Source organism: Triturus cristatus, chromosome 10 (assembly GCF_964204655.1).
Source record: "Triturus cristatus chromosome 10, aTriCri1.1, whole genome shotgun sequence".
Lineage (NCBI taxonomy): Eukaryota > Metazoa > Chordata > Amphibia > Caudata > Salamandridae > Triturus > Triturus cristatus.
The window spans coordinates 119,486,693-119,505,592 of NC_140593.1; the positions used below are offsets into that span (position 1 = coordinate 119,486,693).

Sequence of the window (18,900 nt, forward strand, 5' to 3'; positions counted from 1 at the left end):
CTCACACAGCTGTGACGGCAGCGGCGGGGCCCCGGGCTTCTCACGGGCCTCGCGACTCTGCAGGGCACTTCTTCACGGCCTCCGGGCCGCGGCGGTGAGCGCGCTGGCTTCCACGTCACAGGGGGGGCTCAAGTTAAGGATGGGGGTTCCGCGCTCAGCGGAGCACGCTGCCGGGGGTCCCAGGCCAGGTCAGGGAGTGCAGGGGTCACAGCGCTAATACCTGGTCGATCCCTGGTGGCTCTTCAATCTGCTTTGCATACGGCTTCAGGGGTCAGTCTGGACACGCAGTCTCAGTGCTGGGCATATACATTTTAGAGTTCAATCTGGACACGCAGTCCCAGTGCTTGGCATATAAGTCTCTGTTCTCAGATGTTAGATGAAGTCTTGTTGGCGCAGATGTATCTGGCGCCCTTAAGGGGTTCTGTTACAGGGGGGTAGGGATGGAGAAGGCGACTAGGTCCTTCCTAGTCAGGCTGGGCAGAGGTTCTCTGGGTCCTCCTACTGCTGGGCAAGATCAGTGGGTTTCACAGGGTCCCTCACTCACTTAAGAGGCAGCACCTAAATCTTGTCACTCTCAGAGGCATAAGTCCCTGGCTAGGCCCTACCGCCTACACTCCTGGTGGATTCTTCCAGCTCTGCTTCACCCCACTGGCCAACTCAACTCAAAAAGTTCCATTCCCTCACTTAAGTAGCCCTAGGTCAGGTGACCTCTGGCCGCGGCGGCAAAAGAAAAACCACACCTCCCTTCTAGAAGGTTCCAGCACATTCCAGGAGCTTCCCCACTCTACCTATGGGACAAAAAGGCGGGCTGGAGTCGCAACATTGTTGTGGGGTTCCAGCCAGCTCCTGGCAGCTAGGGTGCTACTATGAAAGACCACTCTGCAGTAGCAGGGGCCTGTGGCAGCCATCTTGGGAGAGGGAGCACCTGCACCTTAACACTGATTGGCAATGAAAAGGCGCCCGGAGACCTAGTCCAACATAAAAATGAGGGTGGAAAAAATGAGGCACGATCAAAAATAGACGGGGAGACCACCCTAGGGCTGACAGGTCCAACATGCGTCCCCCCCAGCCGAAAGAGGGGAGAGCTACCCAACCTCTAGGGAGTTCTCATCACTAAGGCGGAAAAACCTGGAGAGACCGTCAGCATTGGCGTGGTCAACTCCGGGCCGATGTTCCACCCGAAAATCCATCCCCTGTAGGGAAATGGACCACCTCAACAACTTGGGGTTTTCGCCTCTCATCTGCATGAGCCAGCGAAGGGGCCGGTGGTCGGTCTGAATAAGGAAGTGAGTGCCAAAGAGATATGGCCTCAACTTCTTCAGCGCCCAGACCACCGCGAAGGCTTCTCTCTCAATGGTGCTCCATCGCCGTTCCCGAGGGCGGAGTCTTCTGGATATGAAGGCCACTGGTTGATCTTGGCCCTCGGTATTGAGTTGCGAGAGCACCGCACCTATGCCGTGCTCTGAAGCATCGGTCTGTACAATAAATTCCTTGCTGAAATCTGGTGTTGCTAGTACTGGAGCGGTACACATCGCATGTTTCAGCGTGTCAAAGGCTTCTTGGCATGCAGCTGTCCATATGACCTTGCGAGGCTGCTTCTTTGAGGTCAATCCCGTCAAGGGGGCTACGATGGTACCATATCCCTTGACGAACCGGCGGTAATACCCAGTGAGGCCGAGGAAATCTCGGACCTCTGTTTGGGTCTTGGGGTCTCCCAAGCCAAGATGGTCTCTATTTTGGCCTGGAGGGGTTGCACCTTACCTCCGCCCACCAGGTGTCCCAGGTACACGACAGATCCCTGTCCAATCTGGCACTTGCTGGCTTTAATGGTTAAGCCAGCGCGTTGCAGCGCCTGCAATACCTCCTGGAGGTGTTGCAGATGGTCCGCCCAGGTGCTACAGAAGACAGCTATGTCATCCAGGTAGGCTGCTGAGAAGGACTCCAGGCCAGATAGTACCTGATTCACTAACCGCTGGAATGTGGCCGGGGCATTTTTGAGCCCAAAGGGCATCACTCGAAACTGGTAGTGGCCCTCGGGGGTGGAGAACGCTGTTTTCTCCCTTGCTCCGTCGGCCATGGCAATCTGCCAATATCCGGATGTCAGATCAATGGTGCTGAGGTACCGGGCTGCTCCCAGCCGGTCCACCAGCTCGTCTGCACGTGGGATGGGGTGAGCATCTGTCTTCGTGACAGAGTTCAACCCCCGGTAGTCCACACAGAACCGAAGTTCTGGCGTCGTACCCGGTGGGGCCGCTTTCGGCACCAACACCACTGGACTAGCCCACGGGCTGCTGGAAGGTTCCATCACCCCCAGCTCCAGCATCTTTGCCACCTCACGCTGGATGCTATCCTTCACTCGGTCAGAGAGCCGGTAAGACTTGTTCTTCACCGGGGGGCTGTCCCCTGTGTCCACATCATGGGTACACAAATGAGTGATTCCAGGCGTGAGGGAGAACAACGAGGCGAACTGTCCCAGGACATGGCGACAGTCCCTCTGTTGCTCTGGGGTCAAGGATGGGGAGAGGACTACACCTTCCACCGAACCATCCTTCTCTTGTACCGCTAGAAGGTCAGGAAGAGCCTCACTCTCTTCCTCTTCGCTCCCGTCCGTCACCATAAGGAGAGCAAGCTCTGATCGCTCATGGTGCGGCTTCAGGCGGTTGACGTGGAGCACCCTGAGGGGCTGACGGGGGGATTTCACATCTACAACGTACGTGGTCTGGCCTCGCCGCTCCACAATGTCGAACGGGCCAGTCCACCGGTCCTGGAGGGCACAAAGCTCCCCAGGTTCCATAACCCACACCTTCTGTCCAACGTCTAACTCGACCGTCCGAGCGTTGCGGTCATACCACTCCTTCATTACGGTCTGGCTAGCCTCCAGGTTCTCTGTGGCTGCCTTCCACAGCTTGGCCATCTGGCTGCGGAACGCCAGCATGTAGCTGACAATGTCACGGGGAAGCTTCTGTGAAGTCTTCTCCCACCCCTCTTTCACTAAACTGAGGGGACCCCTAACGGGATGGCCATAGAGCAATTCAAACGGGCTGAACCCGACTCCCTTCTGCGGTTCCTCCCGATAGGAGAATAACAAGCAGGGGAGGAGGACGTCCCATTTACGCCTCAAGCCCTCTGGTAGGCTTCAGATCATCCCCTTCAATGTCTTATTGAAGCGCTCTACAAGTCCGTTAGTCTGGGGATGGTAAGGAGTGGAGAACCGGTAGGTCACCCCACACTCCTTCCACATGGCCTGCATGTAGGCCGACATGAAATTGGTGCCCCTGTCCGACACCACGACCTTGGGGAATCCCACTCGGGTAAAAATCCCCAACAGTGCCCGCGCCACCACCGGTGCAGTGATGGTCCTCAGAGGAATAGCCTCTGGGTACCTTGTGGCGTGGTCCACCAAAACCAAGATGAACCGGTGTCCCGCTGCGGTCGGAGGGTCCAATGGCCCAACAATATCGATACCGACCCTCTCAAAAGGGGTCCCGACCACGGGGAGCGGTTCCAACGGGACCTTCAACTTAGTCCCAGTCTTGCCACTGGCCTGACAAGACTTGCAGGTCTTACAAAAGGTGTCTGAGGCAATCCTCATCCCGGGCCAATAGAAATGGGGGACCAACCGTGCAAAGGTTTTGTCCTGACCCAGGTGTCCGGCTAAGGGTATCTCGTGCGCTAACTCCAGCAGGAAGGCCCGGTAACATTGGGGGACCACTATGGCCCTCGAAGATCCATGTACCGGCACCCTGGGCTCACTGTATAGGAGACCATCCTCCCAATACACGTGATAACCTCCCAGTTCCTGACTGGCCACTTGGGCTTCGGCCTGCCGCCGCATGCCTTCAAGCGTGGGGCACACCCTTTGTGCCTGACAAAATTCCTCCCGGGTAGGCCCTCCTTCCACATGCCAGTCAGCAAGGGTCGGCAAGTCCTCCACAGGAACGACATCTACCTCCGCGGACTCTGGGGGCACCTCTGCGGCCTCCCCACCCATCTCACGGGGCATGTCCTCTACCACCTTCTTCTATCCATGTTTGGCTTTGGGTTGGGCCATGATTCCACGCTCCAACCCAGGGTGAGTTCCATGCCGGGCAGCCATGGACCGCGTGCTCACGCAAGTCCACCCTGGTAATCCCAGCATCTCGGTGTGAGCGTGAAACTCGACGTCTTTCCACTTGGTGTGCTCCAGGTCGTTCCCTAGCAAACACCCCACAGGCAAGGTAGAGCTCACAGCAACTCTCAGTAGGCCTCTGACTCCTCCCCACTCAAATGGAACACGAGCCACTGGATAGTGACTCATACTGCCGTCAGCCAATACGGCCGGATGGAACTCCTCGGGGACTACTTGGTCTGGGGACACCAGCCGCCGCACGACAGTGGTCATGCTGGCCCCTGTGTCCCTCAGAGCTTCCACCTCCTCCCCATTAATTCTCACCCTCTGCTGATATTTAGCAGTGTTCGGGGGCAGGGACACTACGGAACCACCTCTCTATCCCCGAGTGAAACCAGCGTCAGGCCTGTCCACTCCCCTTCCCTATCTAAGGGCAGCTCCACCCCAAGCGCTATACTACTCACCCCGGGACTTTTCCCGCCCGTTGGGGCTGGTGGTCGCTTGCGACACTTGGGATCTCCCCTGTAGTGTCCAATCTCCCCACACTCGTAGCACCGCACAATCCTAGGCTGCTGACTCCTGTCAGGGTAAGTGGGTCTTGTGGAATTGGACGGGGGTGGGGTTCCTACTCCCTTCCCAAACTCATTTTGGGGACCTTTCGAGAACTCACCTTTTTTTTATCTCCCCCCTCTTTCTTCTGGGGGAAACCCTGTCCGCCTTTCGAGCCATCTCCCCCGGGGCCCTTGTGAGACACCCGGGTGCTCACCCAAATATCTGCCTCCTCCGCAAGCTCACGGGGATCCATCAACTTGCGGTCCACCAGATGTTGGCGCAGCTCCGGAAAGCTCTTATCCAAGAGGTGCTCCCTTAAAAAAAGATCGTACAACCCTTGGTAGTCCTGCACCTCGCTGCCACGTACCCAACCATCTAGTGCCTTCCTCGCATAATCAAAAAAATCTACCCATGTCTGGGTGGACAGCTTATGGCTGCCACGAAACTTTTGCCTGTACCTCTCGGGGTTAAGACCAAACTTTTTTAACAAGGCCTCTTTCATGGGGGCATACCTTACCTGATCCGCCTTGGCCAAATATAGCAGGGTGTCCCTAACATTGGAAGGTATATACCGATATAAACCACCTCCCCAATTACTCTCGGGTACCCCATGGGCCATCAAGGCTACCTTGTATGCCTCCAACCATTTCATGATGTCGTCCCCCACTGTGTAATTGGCAATTACCTCTTTAGGTAGGTAGAACTTTGACTCTTGAGGTTCCTTAGGTATGCTGCCACCATTGTCCTTATTGGACGCGTTCAATTGGAGGCCGCGTAACTCCAGCTCTTTTAGCTGAAGCTCGTGCGCAAGCTTCTTTTCCTCCATTGCCCATCTCTTGTTTTCTCTTTCCTGTTCCAATTTGGGTAGCTCCCACTTTAACTGCCTCTCTTCCCTTCTGTCCTCATACTCCTTTGGAGACGCGCTCCTACTAGACCCTGTCCTACTACTGGCCCCAGAACGTCTCCCTGGGGGCACATTTTCCGACATATCTACATTTAAGATGTCTAGTACTTCCTGGGCGCTCTCCTCCTGAGGTGCATCTGGCGCCTCCTGTCCCTCATCCTCGTTCCCTTCTGTGTGGGCCTCTACCCATGCCCTAATGGCGGTGCGGAGTTCAGGTCCTTTGGCCCTCCGTACCCCAGGCACCCCCATCCCCTGCCCGAACTCCCTTAGTTGCTTCACTGAGTACCCCTCGAGGTCAGCTAACCGGAATTCCATTCTGGCAGGTGGGGACCTAGACACTAAGGAGAAAAGTTCCTAGGGGATAGGCAACAGTTCTCAGCTAACCAGGCTTCCTGTACTCTCAACCTGGACAGTGGAAATAACAATGCAGCAATCAATGGTTTCAGAGCTCTGGAACAATTAGGCGTTTAATTGTGGCGCCCTCCGCCTCACGGAAGGGTGCTGTATGGTCACAGGTCCTAAGGATCCCACCACTCGCCAACAATGTAGGACCTGGGGTCTCCAGGCCCTATGGGGCGGTAACGTGGCATGAGCGGTCGGGCCACCGAAGGTCTGTGTGTAAAGCAACCATACAACACGCACCTCACATGGGACAAGGAACACACACAATAAGTGACGCCACACGGTAGGAGTTAAGTAAATACTCAAGTTTATCCAAGCAGATCACGTTAGATGCAGTTCATGAGGTAGCAGTACATTTCATAAGCTGGTAATACCATAAATGACATTCATAACATATCAGTACTGCCTGAGGTACAACTACCCTTCACCTAGAGGTACACGCGCGCTTCACTTTCCCGTAGCGCCTTAGGGGGGTGATTATGGCGCTATGCGCGCTAACTGGTGACGACCTCAGAACGGGGCATCTAGCACAGAGAGCTACTCGTAATAGATGTCATTTAGCATTTCATTATGGAACATGAATAACAGCGCGCTACTCGTAATCAATAGCACGTAGCACTTCAACATGGGCGTGAATAACAGTGCGCTACTCGTAATCAATAGCACGTAGTACTTCAATATGGAACATGAATAACAGAGCGCTACTCGTAATCACTAACACGTAGCACTTCAATATGGCACATGAATAACAGAGCGCTACTCGTAATCACTAGCATGTAGCACTTCAATATGGCACATGAATAACAGAGCGCTACTCGTAATCACTAGCATGTAGCACTTCAATATGGCACATGAATAACAGAGCGCTACTCGTAATCACTAGCATGTAGCACTTCAATAGGGCACATGAATAACAGAGCGCTACTCGTAATTACTGACATTTAGCACTTCAATCCGGCACAGGAATAGCAGAGCGCTACTCGTAATTATTGACATTGAGCACTTCAATCCGGCACAGGAGCAACAGAGCGCTACTCGTAATTACAGGCACCGAGTACTTCAATACGGGGTAGGACAGTCAATGCGCCTCACGGAGCTTTTAGCGGGGAGCGCCCGGGACAGGAGGAGCGAGTCTCTCGGCTCCGGTGCAGTTCGTAGGGCACCGCGCTTCAGAGCAGTCACGGGGGCACAAGGAGAGGATCCCTCGGTGGGGTCTCTCCGTCGCGATGACAAGGGGGGAACTCCCACGGAGAGGGGACCCAGGCTGAGGGTGCGGTGTGGCTCCCGACCAGTAGGGGGCGCACCGGGGACAATCCCAGCCTCCGGGCTTACCTCATTCTCGGCGTCCGACGGCGTCCGCTCCAGCGACGATGGGGAACTCGGCCCCAGGCCTCGCGCACCTTCTCACACAGCTGCGACGGCAGCGGCGGGGCCCCGGGCTTCTCACGGGCCTCGCGACTCTGCAGGGCACTTCTTCCGGCCTCCGGGCCGCGGCGGTGAGCGCGCTGGCTTCCACGTCACAGGGGGGGCTCAAGTTAAGGATGGGGGTTCCGCGCTCAGCGGAGCACGCTGCCGGGGGTCCCAGGCCAGGTCAGGGAGCGCAGGGGTCACAGCGCTAATACCTGGTCGATCCCCGGTGGCTCTTCAATCTGCTTTGCATACGGCTTCATGGGTCAGTCTGGACACGCAGTCTCAGTGCTGGGCATATAAGTTTTAGAGTTCAATCTGGACACGCAGTCTCAGTGCTTGGCATATAAGTTTTAGAGTTCAATCTGGACACGCAGTCTCAGTGCTTGGCATACAAGTCTCTGTTCTCAGATGTTAGATGAAGTCTTGTTGGCGCAGATGTATCTGGCGCCCTTAAGAGGTTCTGTTACAGGGGGGTAGGGATGGAGAAGGCGACTAGGTCCTTCCTAGTCAGGCTAGGCAGAGGTTCTCTGGGTCCTCCTACTGCTGGGCAAGATCAGTGGGTTTCACAGGGTCCCTCACTCACTTAAGAGGCAGCACCTAAATCCTGTCACTCTCAGAGGCATAAGTCCCTGGCTAGGCCCTACCGCCTACACTCCTGGTGGATTCTTCCAGCTCTGCTTCACCCCACTGGCCAATTCAACTCAAAAAGTTCCCTCCCTCACTTAAGTAGCCCTAGGTCAGGTGACCTCTGGCCAAGGCGGCAAAAGAAAAACCACACCTCCCTTCTAGAAGGTTCCAGCACATTCCAGGAGCTTCCCCACTCTACCTATGGGACAAAAAGGCAGGCTGGAGTCACAACATTGTTGTGGGGTTCCAGCCAGCTCCTGGCAGCTAGGGTGCTACTATGAAAGACCACTTTGCAGTAGCAGGGGCCTGTGGCAGCCATCTTGGGAGAAGGGAGCACCTGCACCTTAACACTGATTGGCAATGAAAAGGCGCCCGGAGACCTAGTCCAACATAAAAATGAGGGTGGAAAAAAAGAGGCACGATCAAAAATAGACGGGGAGACCACCCTAGGGCTGACAGGTCCAACACAGTATTTTTCTGAAAAGTGAGGCTGCAGCATGTTAATAAATATTGATTGATTTCAGGAACACGCAGCCAACTGTAAAACAAGCACAGCTTCTGTGTATTTAATTCTTAGAGATCCGTAGCCTCATTCGGTACATCACAGGGGTTGTAAAGCAGTCCAGAGGGGGTTGAAAGCAGCGATATAGCTGTAGCAAAGCCTGGTTACTACTGCTGGGATGTCACCAACCAGACCAACACAACAGGGCATTTTTCGAACAGTCAGATGTTTATAATTTGTTATGTCATGTTTATAGTGCGCTAATCACCTGTGAAGATATCCAGGTGCTTTGCAGGTGGGCAGGCCGCTGTCGCCTGGTGAAGTTAATCGAAGGGGCAGGTTTTCAGCTTCTTACTGAACTCAAGAAGTAATAAAGAGGCTCTGATGTGGGGAGGGGGGTGGTTCCATTCTTTGGGCAAGAGATTTGAGAAGGCGTGGCCTCCGGCTGTGGCTTTGGGGATACGGGCTATGCATGCCAGTGAGAGTCCGGCTAAGGGGAGGTGCCTGGCAGCTGGGTAGAAGTGGATGCGGCCATTAAGGTATGCAGGGCCGGAGCTGTGTAGTGCTTTGTATGTGTGGGTGAGCAGTTTGAAAGCGATACGTTTGTGGATTGGGAGCCATTGCAGTTCTCTGAGGTGCGGGGTGGTGTGGATGTGACAAGAAAGGAGGAGTATGGGACTTGCGGTGTTTAGAATGGTCTGGAGCCAGTTCAGAAGCTTCTTAATGATTCCTGCATAGAGTGTGTTACCATAATCGATTCTGCTGGTGATCAAGGCCTGTGTACCCATTTCCCTGCTGTTTCCAGTTATCCATTTCAAGATCTTTTGAAGCATCCTACTGATGTGGAAGCAGGTGGAGATCACTGCATTTACTGGGACTGTCATGTCGAGCTTGTAGTCAAGGATGATTCCAAGATTTCATGCATTGGTGGTGGGGGTGGGTGAGGGTCCGAGGTTAGTTGGCCACCAGGGGGCGTCCCAGGCAGAGGCCTTTCTTCGAAGATCACTACCTCAGTTTTGTCTGTGTTTAGTTTGAGGCAGTTAGTTTTCATCCTTGACCTTACTGCAGTCATGGATGGGGCAAAGTTGTTTTTAGCAATAGGGTTCCTGTCGAACAGGGAGAATATCAGTTGGGTATTGTCTGCGTAGCAGAGTTTGTTGATGTTGTATGATCAGTCAGCAAAGTCACAATAATGGCGAATCGTTTTGGGCTGAGTGTTTATTCTTAGGTTACTTCACATGTGAGGTTTTCGGCCTTCGGTGTGTAGGGTGGTGGGTTGACTCTTTGTGTTATTCCTGAGAGGAAGGAAAAAATCCAGTAGAGAGCGGGTCTTTGTATGTCTGTCTCGTGTAGTCTTCTGATTAGGGTGGTAGAGGTTAGGTAGTGGAAGATTTGCTGTGCCTCCATGGTCTCGGATCAGGCTCGGTGCAGTTGTTTGGCCCGTCCTGATTGTGTGTTGTCTAGAAACTGGTGTGCTTTGAGGTGGTAGTTTATGTCTTTTTCCATCACTTTGGCCGTAAGTGGAGCAGAAGGGAGATTTGTCAGTTGTTTGCTAATTGTGTGCAGTCTGTCAAGGGTTTCTTCAGCAGTGCTTTGACCATCACATGTTTCCAGGCATCCAGGAACATATCAAAAGTGATGAAGCTGTTCATGATGTGAGTGAGGACTTCACTAATAAAGGGGGCTCCCATGTGGTAGATGTGGTGAGGGCAGGGGTCTGTAGGTGCCCCGGAGTGGATGGTTGTTATGATGCTGGATGTTTTTTTCATGGTGAGTGTTACCCAAGCGTGGATGTTTGAGGTTAGGCTGGCAGTGAGGATGCAGGAATTAGGTTGAGGCTCAAAGTTGTTGTTTATGACTTTGATTTAGTCTCTGAAAAATTATGAGAGATTGTCACATACTTCTTCCAAGGGGGTGATGCAGTTGGTGGCTGGTAAAGTGACGTCTTTGATGACTGTGAAGATTTATTTTCCACTGTTGTCTATGCGCTCTAGTAGGGCCCTCTTTTTTGTTTCTTTGATTTGTTGGTGGTAATATCTCAGGGCTTGTCAGGGCATGTCAGGGCTTTGTTGGGTTCTAGGTGGTTTGCTCTCCATTTTCTTTCCAGGTGTTTGCAGTGTTGTTTTGTTGCACCGAGTTCCTCAGTATACCCGCAGGCTTGCATCCATATTCTTCTCTGTGCATTGTGTTTATGGGGTGCCAGGGAGCTGACGCATTTTGTGATCAATTCATCGAGTTTTTGATGTCGCTGTTTAGGTCATAGGTGGAGGTAGACTGATTCCGGCACAGGGGTCCAGCGAGTTGGAGTCCTCGATGTTGCTCCAGATTCATTTGGCCATGTTTGTGGTGGGTCTCATTAGGCAGGGGACGCTGACAATGAATGGATGATGGCGTGGTCAGTCCACGTGAAGACAGGGTTGAGGGCTTATCCGCCATAGTGTGTGGGTCTGGTGACGTGGTATTGTGACAGTCTCAGGTTCTCAAGGCTCTTAAGGAATCTAGTCGTGTTGGAGTTGCTCTTTTCTTCAAGGTGAAAGTTAAAGTCTCCTAGTAGGATGTAGTTGCTAGAGTCGATGGTGAAGGAGACGATAAAGTTTGCGATGTTGTTGGCGAAAAAGGCTATAAGTCTCGGAGATCAGTATACAAGGGTTCCGCTTAGAGTGTATGTTGCTGACATATGTAGCTTGAAGTACAGGTGCTCCATGTAGGGTGTGTGGCTTATGTTATAGTAGTGCAGTGTAGGAGTCCTTGAATATGATTGTGATTCCTCTTCTTGGTCTGCGTTGGCGATCTCTGTGTGTGTGTCGGTATGCCGCTGGGATAGCCATGGCGATGTTACGTGCGGACTCGAAGGTCAGCCATGTTTCCGTAAGGAAGAGTAGATCCCGAGCATTGTTGTGTAGGATGTCCCAGATTTCCAAGGAGTGTTTTCTGAGCGAGGTGGTGTTGAGGGGCATGCAGTAAAGCTTGGCTCGGGGTGCATGTTTGTGGGTTGGTGCGGAAGGTGCGCTGGTAGTGGGTGGTGAGGGCATGGTGGGTGTTGTGTTGCAGGTTAAGTGGCGGTGAGATCAGGTGAATGCTCCTTCCATGTGCCGGTGTGCGGCATAGTAGGTGCGCGTGGATGGGCGCCCCAGGTTCAGACACCGGAGGAGCACTGCAGAGTAGTCTACGGCGGTGGAAAGACAAGGGTTTGTTAAGCTGGGCACAATCCAGGCGCGGATAGGTGCAGACAGGTTTGTCTTCGGTGCTCCTGCTGTGGCCACTCTTAAGTAGGCTCTGGGACAGGGGAGGAGTACAGGGAGCAGTGGGAGGCAGGATGTGCAGGAGGTGGAGGTGGGAATAAGGAGAATGGGTGAGGCAGAGAAAGGCAGCAGGATGCTGAAAAAAGTGCAAAACACAGAAAAAGGGTGACAAAGCACGAGAAAGGAGCGGAGAAAGGCAATAGAAGGGTGGGGAAGTGCAAGAAAAGAGCAAAAAGACACAAAAGAAAGTGTGAGACAAGAGCAAAGAGGTACAAAAGAGAGCAGGAAAAGTTCAAGATGGTAACAATAAGATGAGAAAAAGAAGGAGAAAAGAGCAAAAGGCAACAGAAGGGTGTGAAAGAGCGCAAGCGAGCGGAAATGCAAGCAGACAGCAGAAGGGTGAAAAAGTGTGAGAACAGAGCAAAATGTAACAGAAGGGTGAGCAAGAAAGGCAAAAGATGGAAGTCAAAGAGTGGTTGAGTGTGAAGGCAGAGAGAGCAAGAGGTGGCACAAGCATGAGAGGGAGCATGTACGGGAGAAGAGGCAGGAGCTTCAAGGCACTGGAGCCTGGTCCATGAGGAGTGCGACCGGTAGGAGGACTGGTCCAGGTAAGTCAGGGGACAGGGGCCTGGGCACCTGCTTAATGCAGGTGGACTACAGTTGATCAGTTGTAGGCATAAGTTGACATATTTAGGACCCACAGACTGAAGAACCCCATTGATTGCATTCTTGCACAATACTGAACAAACATTAATGCACTTGCACAATGCTGAATATACAGGAACCTTGAGCGAACCTTAGCTTCTAAAGCTCTTCTTTAATACAAACAAACAATAATACTGTGAGAAGCAGAGTACCATAGCTTGCAAAGCTCTCCTTCAATACCAAACAAACAATACTATTGAGCACACCGTAGGTTGTAAACTTGTCTACAGTACTGACCAAAATCAAAACTGCGCTCACCTTCACTTTCACCGCTCTTCTACAGTACTGAAAGCTGCAAGAACACAATAATATTGAGAGAAACCATACCTTGTAAAGCTTTTGTATAATATGAACAAACAATATTACTGAGAGAACCATAGCTTTCAAAGTTCTTGTACAATGCTGAATGCACAGAAACACTTAGCGAGCCATAGCTTTTAAAACTCTTCTGTAGTACTGAATAAACACTAATACTGAGTACATCTTAACTTGTTAAGCTATTAAACAATGCTGAATAAACAGAAACACTGAGCGCACCTAAAGCTTGTAAGCTCTTTTACAGTACGAACGAACAAAAATGCTGAGCGCACCTTAGCTTGTAAAGCACTTCTACAATACAAACAAACCATAATGCTGAGCTCACCTTAGCTTGTAAAGCACGTCTTGTATCCCAAACAGACAATAATGCTGAGCGCACCTTAGCTTGTAAAAGTACTTCTTGTATACCAAACAGACAATAATGCTGAGTGCAGCTTAGCTTGTAAAGCACTTCTTGTATACCAAACAGCCAATAATGCTGAGGGCACCTTAGCTTGTAAAGCGCTTCTTGTATACCAAACAGACAATAATGCTGAGCGCACCTTAGATTGTAAAGCACTTCTTGTATTCCAAACAGACAATGCTGAGCGCAACTTAGCTTGTAAAGCACTTCTTGTATCCCAAACAGACAATAATGCTGAGCGCACCTTAGCTTGTAAAAGCACTTCTTGTATACCAAACAGACAATAATGCTGAGTGCAGCTTAGCTTGTAAAGCACTTCTTGTATACCAAACAGCCAATAATGCTGAGCGCACCTTAGCTTGTAGAGCACTTCTTGTATACCAAACAGACAATAATGCTGAGGGCACCTTAGCTTGTAAAGCGCTTCTTGTATACCAAACAGACAATAATGCTGAGCGCACCTTAGATTGTAAAGCACTTCTTGTATTCCAAACAGACAATGCTGAGCGCAACTTAGCTTGTAAAGCACTTCTTGTATCCCAAACAGACAATAATGCTGAGCGCACCTTAGCTTGTAAAAGCACTTCTTGTATACCAAACAGACAATAATGCTGAGTGCAGCTTAGCTTCTAAAGCTCTTCTACAAAACAAACAAACAATAATGCTGAGCGCACCATAGGTTGTAAAGCACTTCTTGTACACCAAACAGTCAATAATACTAAGCCCACTTTGGCTTGTGAAGAACTTCTTGTACACCAAACAAACAATAATAATGAGCACACCGTAGGTTGTAAAGATCTTCTACAGAACTAAACAAACAATAATATTGAGAGCACTTTAGCTTGTAAACAACTTCTTATACACCAAACAAACAAAAATACGGAGCACACTGTAGTTTGTAAAGCTCTTCTACAGAACCAAACAAACAATAATACTGAGTGCACCTTGCTTGTAAAGCACTTCTTGTAAACCAAACACACAATAATACTGAGCGCACCTTAGCCTGTTAAGCAATTCTTGTATATCAAGCAGACAATAATACTGAGCGCACCTTCGCTTTCACAGCACTTCTACAGTACTGAACAAACAATAATATTGAGAGAACCATAGCTTGTAAAGCTTTTCTATAATTTGAACAAACAATATTCCTGAGAGACCCAAGCTTGTAAAGCTCTTTTATAAATGCACAAAAAATATTACTAAGAGGAAAATTGTTTGTAAAGCTTTTCTACAATATGAACTAACAATAATCCTGAGAGAACCTAAGCTTGCAAAGCTCTTTTATAATATGCAGAAACAATATTACTGAGAGAACCATAGCTTGCAAAGCTCCTGTGCAATGGTGAACGCACAGAAACACTAAGCGAACCATAGCTTTTAAAACTCTTCTACAGTACTAAAGAAACACTAATACGGAGTACATCTAACCATGTAAAGCTATTGAACAATGCTGAATACACAGAAACACTGAGCGCACCTAAAGCTTGTAAAGCTCTTCTACAATACGAAGAAACAATAATGCTGAGCGCGCCTTAACTTGCAAAGCACTTCTTGTATACCAAACAGACAATAATGCTGAGCGCACCTTAGCTTGCAAAGCACTTCTTGTATACCAAATAGACAATATTACCAGCGCACCGTAGGTTGTAAAGCTCTTCTACAGAACCAAACAAACAATAATACTGAGCACACTTTAGCTTGTAAATAACTTCTTGTACACCAAACAAACAATAATACTGAGTGCACCTTAGCTTGTAAAGCACTTCTTGTATACAAACAGACCATAATAAGGAGCGCACCGTAGCTTGTAAAGCACTTCTTGTACAACCAAAAGACAATAAAACAGAATACACGTTAGCTTGTGAAGCACTTATTGTATACCGAACAAACAATAATGCTAAGCTCACCTTAGCTTCTAAAGTACTTCTTGTATACCAAACAGACAATAATACTAGGCGCACTTTAGCATGTAAATAACTTCTTGCATACTAAACAGACAATATTACTGAGTGGTCATTAGCTTGTAAAGAAATTCTTGTACACCAAACAAACAATAATACTGAGCACGCCGTAGGTTGTAAAGCTCTTCTACAGAACCAAACAAACAATAATACTGAGCGCACCATGGCTTGTAAAGCACTTCTTGTACAACCAAAAGACAATACTACACAACGCCCCTTAGCTTGTGAAGCACTTCTTGTATAGCAAACAAAGAATAATGCTGAGCGCACCATAGGTTGTAAAGCACTTCTTCAAAACCAAACAGACAATAATGCTGAGCGCACCTTAGCTTGTAAAGCGCTTCTTGTATACCAAACAGACAAAAATGCTGAGCGGAACTTAGCTTGTAAAGCACTTCTTGTATACCAAACAAACAATAATAATGAGCACACCGTAGGTTGTAAATCTCTTCTGCAGAACTAAACAAACAATAATATTGAGTGCACTTTAGCTTGTAAACAACTTCTTATACACCAAACAAACAAAAATACGGAGTCCACTGTAGGTTGTAAAGCTCTTCCACAGAACCAAACAAACAATAATACTGAGTGCACCTTAGCTTGTAAAGCACTTCTTGTATACAAACAGACAATAAAACTGAGCGCACAGTAGCTTGTAAAGCACTTCTTGTATAACCAAAAAACAATAATACAGAACGCATCTTAGCTTGTGAAGCACTTCTTGTATACCAAACAAACAATAATACTAAGCTCACTTAGCTTGTAAAGCACTTCTTGTAAACCAAACACACAATAATACTGAGCGCACCTTAGCTTGTAAAACACTTCTTGTATACAGACAGACAATAATACTGAGCGCACTGTAGCTTGTAAAGCACTTCTTGTACACCCAAAATACAATAATACAGAGCACCTTAGCTTGTAAAGCACTTCTTGTATACCAAACAGAGAATAATGCAAAGCTCACCTTAGTTTCTAAAGTACTTCTTGTATACCAAAGAGACAATAATTCTGAGTACCCCTTAGCTTCTAAAGCACTTCTTGTGTACAGACAGACAATCATACTGAGCGCACCTTAGCTTGTGAAGCACTTCTTGTGTAGCACACAAACAAAAATGCTGAGCGCACCGTAGGTTATAAAGCTCTTCTACGGACATATGGGAATATGGGAACACAGGAAAGGCGAGCATCATGTAATAACAAGAACCCCCGATATCAATTTAATACACTTGCACTTTGAGTGTTGTGTGTTCAACTGTGTTAACAATCACGGACAGGACCACAAGGACCATGTCCCTGAAACTACTAGCATTCCCCTCCAACGTGTCACCACCAGTTGCACCATTCGTTTCCAACATGTCACCACCAGTTGCACCATTCGTATCCAACATGTCAACACCAGTTGCACCATTCACCTCCAACATGTCACCACCAGTTGCACCATTCGTCTCCAACATGTCACCAACATTTGCCTCCAACATGTCCTCACCAGTTGCACTGAACTGGGTAGCAACCTCTGATCAGATAACGGGCTAAAGTATACAAAAAGTGTGATGGTTGGAATGCTTGAGTTCATCTCAGCCGCTGGCGATTACTTGGGGCCACATCGAGGTCCTTCTGGATTTTTCACACCTTGCCACCTCAGTTTGGAAACAGCCATTTGCAAATTAGTCTTGACCCTGCTCCATGCAGCCCGAATAACTACAAGTAGCTAAAATTAGTTCAGGCATTCCCGTGCATTACAAAAACATCAAAAAAATACATACATTTACATACCATAACAAAATGCCCCCTTGAAATCACAATCTGGATAAAAAATAACGCTCTCTACTGAAAAACCCTCTGTAGAAACTAGATGGAGGTTAAAAAATGATGATCCTGTAGTAATGATTCTGAGACTACTTAGCCACCTGTAACTCCTAAAGGAACAGTAAAAACATAAGAATTTGGTCGATTACCAGTTGTCAATGTAGGTCTAAGTACCATGGGGGGTTCAGACCCATATATTTAATCTTGGATGTCTCAGACAAATCATAAATATAGCTCCACTTCAGTGAATGTTTCCACATACGAGTGATTGTGCATGCAAGATTGTTAGATAGGTCTCTCCTAAAATCTGGTAAAGTTACAAAATTTGAAAAACATGGGAGTCAGACGGCAACAGGAGACAAGAGAAATAACCAAGTCTCAGATGCCAGGAGGGCTCTTCAGATTTAAACTGTTGTTTTTAATATCAGACTTTTCATAGGCCCGAGGTGAGAACTGTACTCTTTCTTTATTGCCAGCCACAAGCCCACAACATCTCTCTGTGACCCGGGCAAGCTGGCAGATCTCGAAAACTGCAGGGACCAGTTCAGGTGCTGTATTCATTAATCCAAGTCTCACTGATGAAGAACTGTTAACATTGCTTGTGTTCAAGATTGCAATGAATGGAATATTTTTCTGTTATCAAATAATTAATTGTTTATCACTATAAATTTGTGTAAGACATCAAAGTAATATTTCAGATTCCTAAATTAATTCTTCATTATGTGGATGACCTTAAATAAGGTGGCAGATTCTTAAGCCCTGCTAAAAACGTTCTTGCTGTTTCATGGGCATGAGCCAACATGCCCTTTTGAGTCGGGCATCACTCACCACACACCACTATCCTCCATTCTCCCTCCTCTCCTATCCTCTCTCAGTTTCTGCAGCCATATTTGGCCAAAAACAGAAGATATTTTGACCACCAGTACCTATCCGTGCTAAAGAAATGTGGGTCCGGCTAGAGGCAGGTGTGTGGCATTATATTGAAAAATAATAAAACTATCAGAGTTGCCCTTCTCTCCACTGGGATGAAAAAGCAAGATTCGAAAAACCGCGCAGCTTGCATAAACCAATATACTCAGGACCAAGGGAGGACACCTTTCACAGGTGCTGTACACGAATCAATCTAAGTATGCACTGTACGATTGCCCATGCCAACTGCTGTTCTTCAAAAAGCATAAATATTACAAGTAACAAAAAGTAGTTTCTTACCTTCACCCACCATGGAAACACCAATGGACATTCCTAGGAACTTGCTCTTGGTCCAGATGTGAGCATTCACACACATTCGCTTCTCCTTGCACTCGCAGTAAAAGCACGACACAGGTGGGTGATGGGACACCTGCTCAGCCACGAACCTCAGCTTGTAGTTCTCGGGTTCCTCCAACCCTGACCCCGTGGCCTGGGGCATGGCTTGGTCCGAGGTGGCTGCAGAGCCGCTAGTAGTCCTAAATGATTTCACTTTGGCCTTAGGCACGTCCCAGGAGCAATGAAATGTCTCTCCGATGAGAGGGTTGTACGGCTTCTTGGCAATGGCACCTTTACGACCCTCGTGGAAGGCCGTCAAGTAGTATTCCACGAATCGGATGATTCTGTCTTCCGGCGTCACCCCTGCTGCAATGGACAGAAAGAGGTCTGGATGGGCCATGAAATTTGCATACATCTCCAGCAGGGATCTCTTCTCCAAGATGAAAGTTGGAAGCACCACCTATGGTCAAAGTGGACAACATCATTCTCAGTCCCTTCGCAATTGAAGAAGGCATGAACAATAAAAATGTACATTATGTACATGATATATAATGGGTTTTTGCATCACATGATGAAATGTTTATGAAGAGACAAACCTTAGACATATTTACAATTGCTATTCTCAGCATGCATTGTAATAAAGTATATGCATAAACACATCATTTAAATAGAGAAGTCCAACGAGATGGCCCCTTGAGTTAAAAGAAATACA

General features: G+C 48.8%; 1 protein-coding gene across 3 annotated transcripts in view; it reads right to left on the reverse strand.

Annotated features, from left to right (window-relative positions):
- The window catches only part of OSBPL10 (oxysterol binding protein like 10), an 850,497-nt gene that overhangs the window by 64,155 nt on the left and 767,442 nt on the right, over positions 1-18,900 (reverse strand). For all 3 annotated transcript variants that reach the window (XM_085630573.1, XM_085630574.1, XM_085630575.1), the window contains one exon: positions 18,153-18,648. In XM_085630573.1, the coding sequence (XP_085486699.1) occupies positions 18,153-18,648 (496 nt within the window). The remainder of the gene's footprint in view (positions 1-18,152; positions 18,649-18,900) is intronic.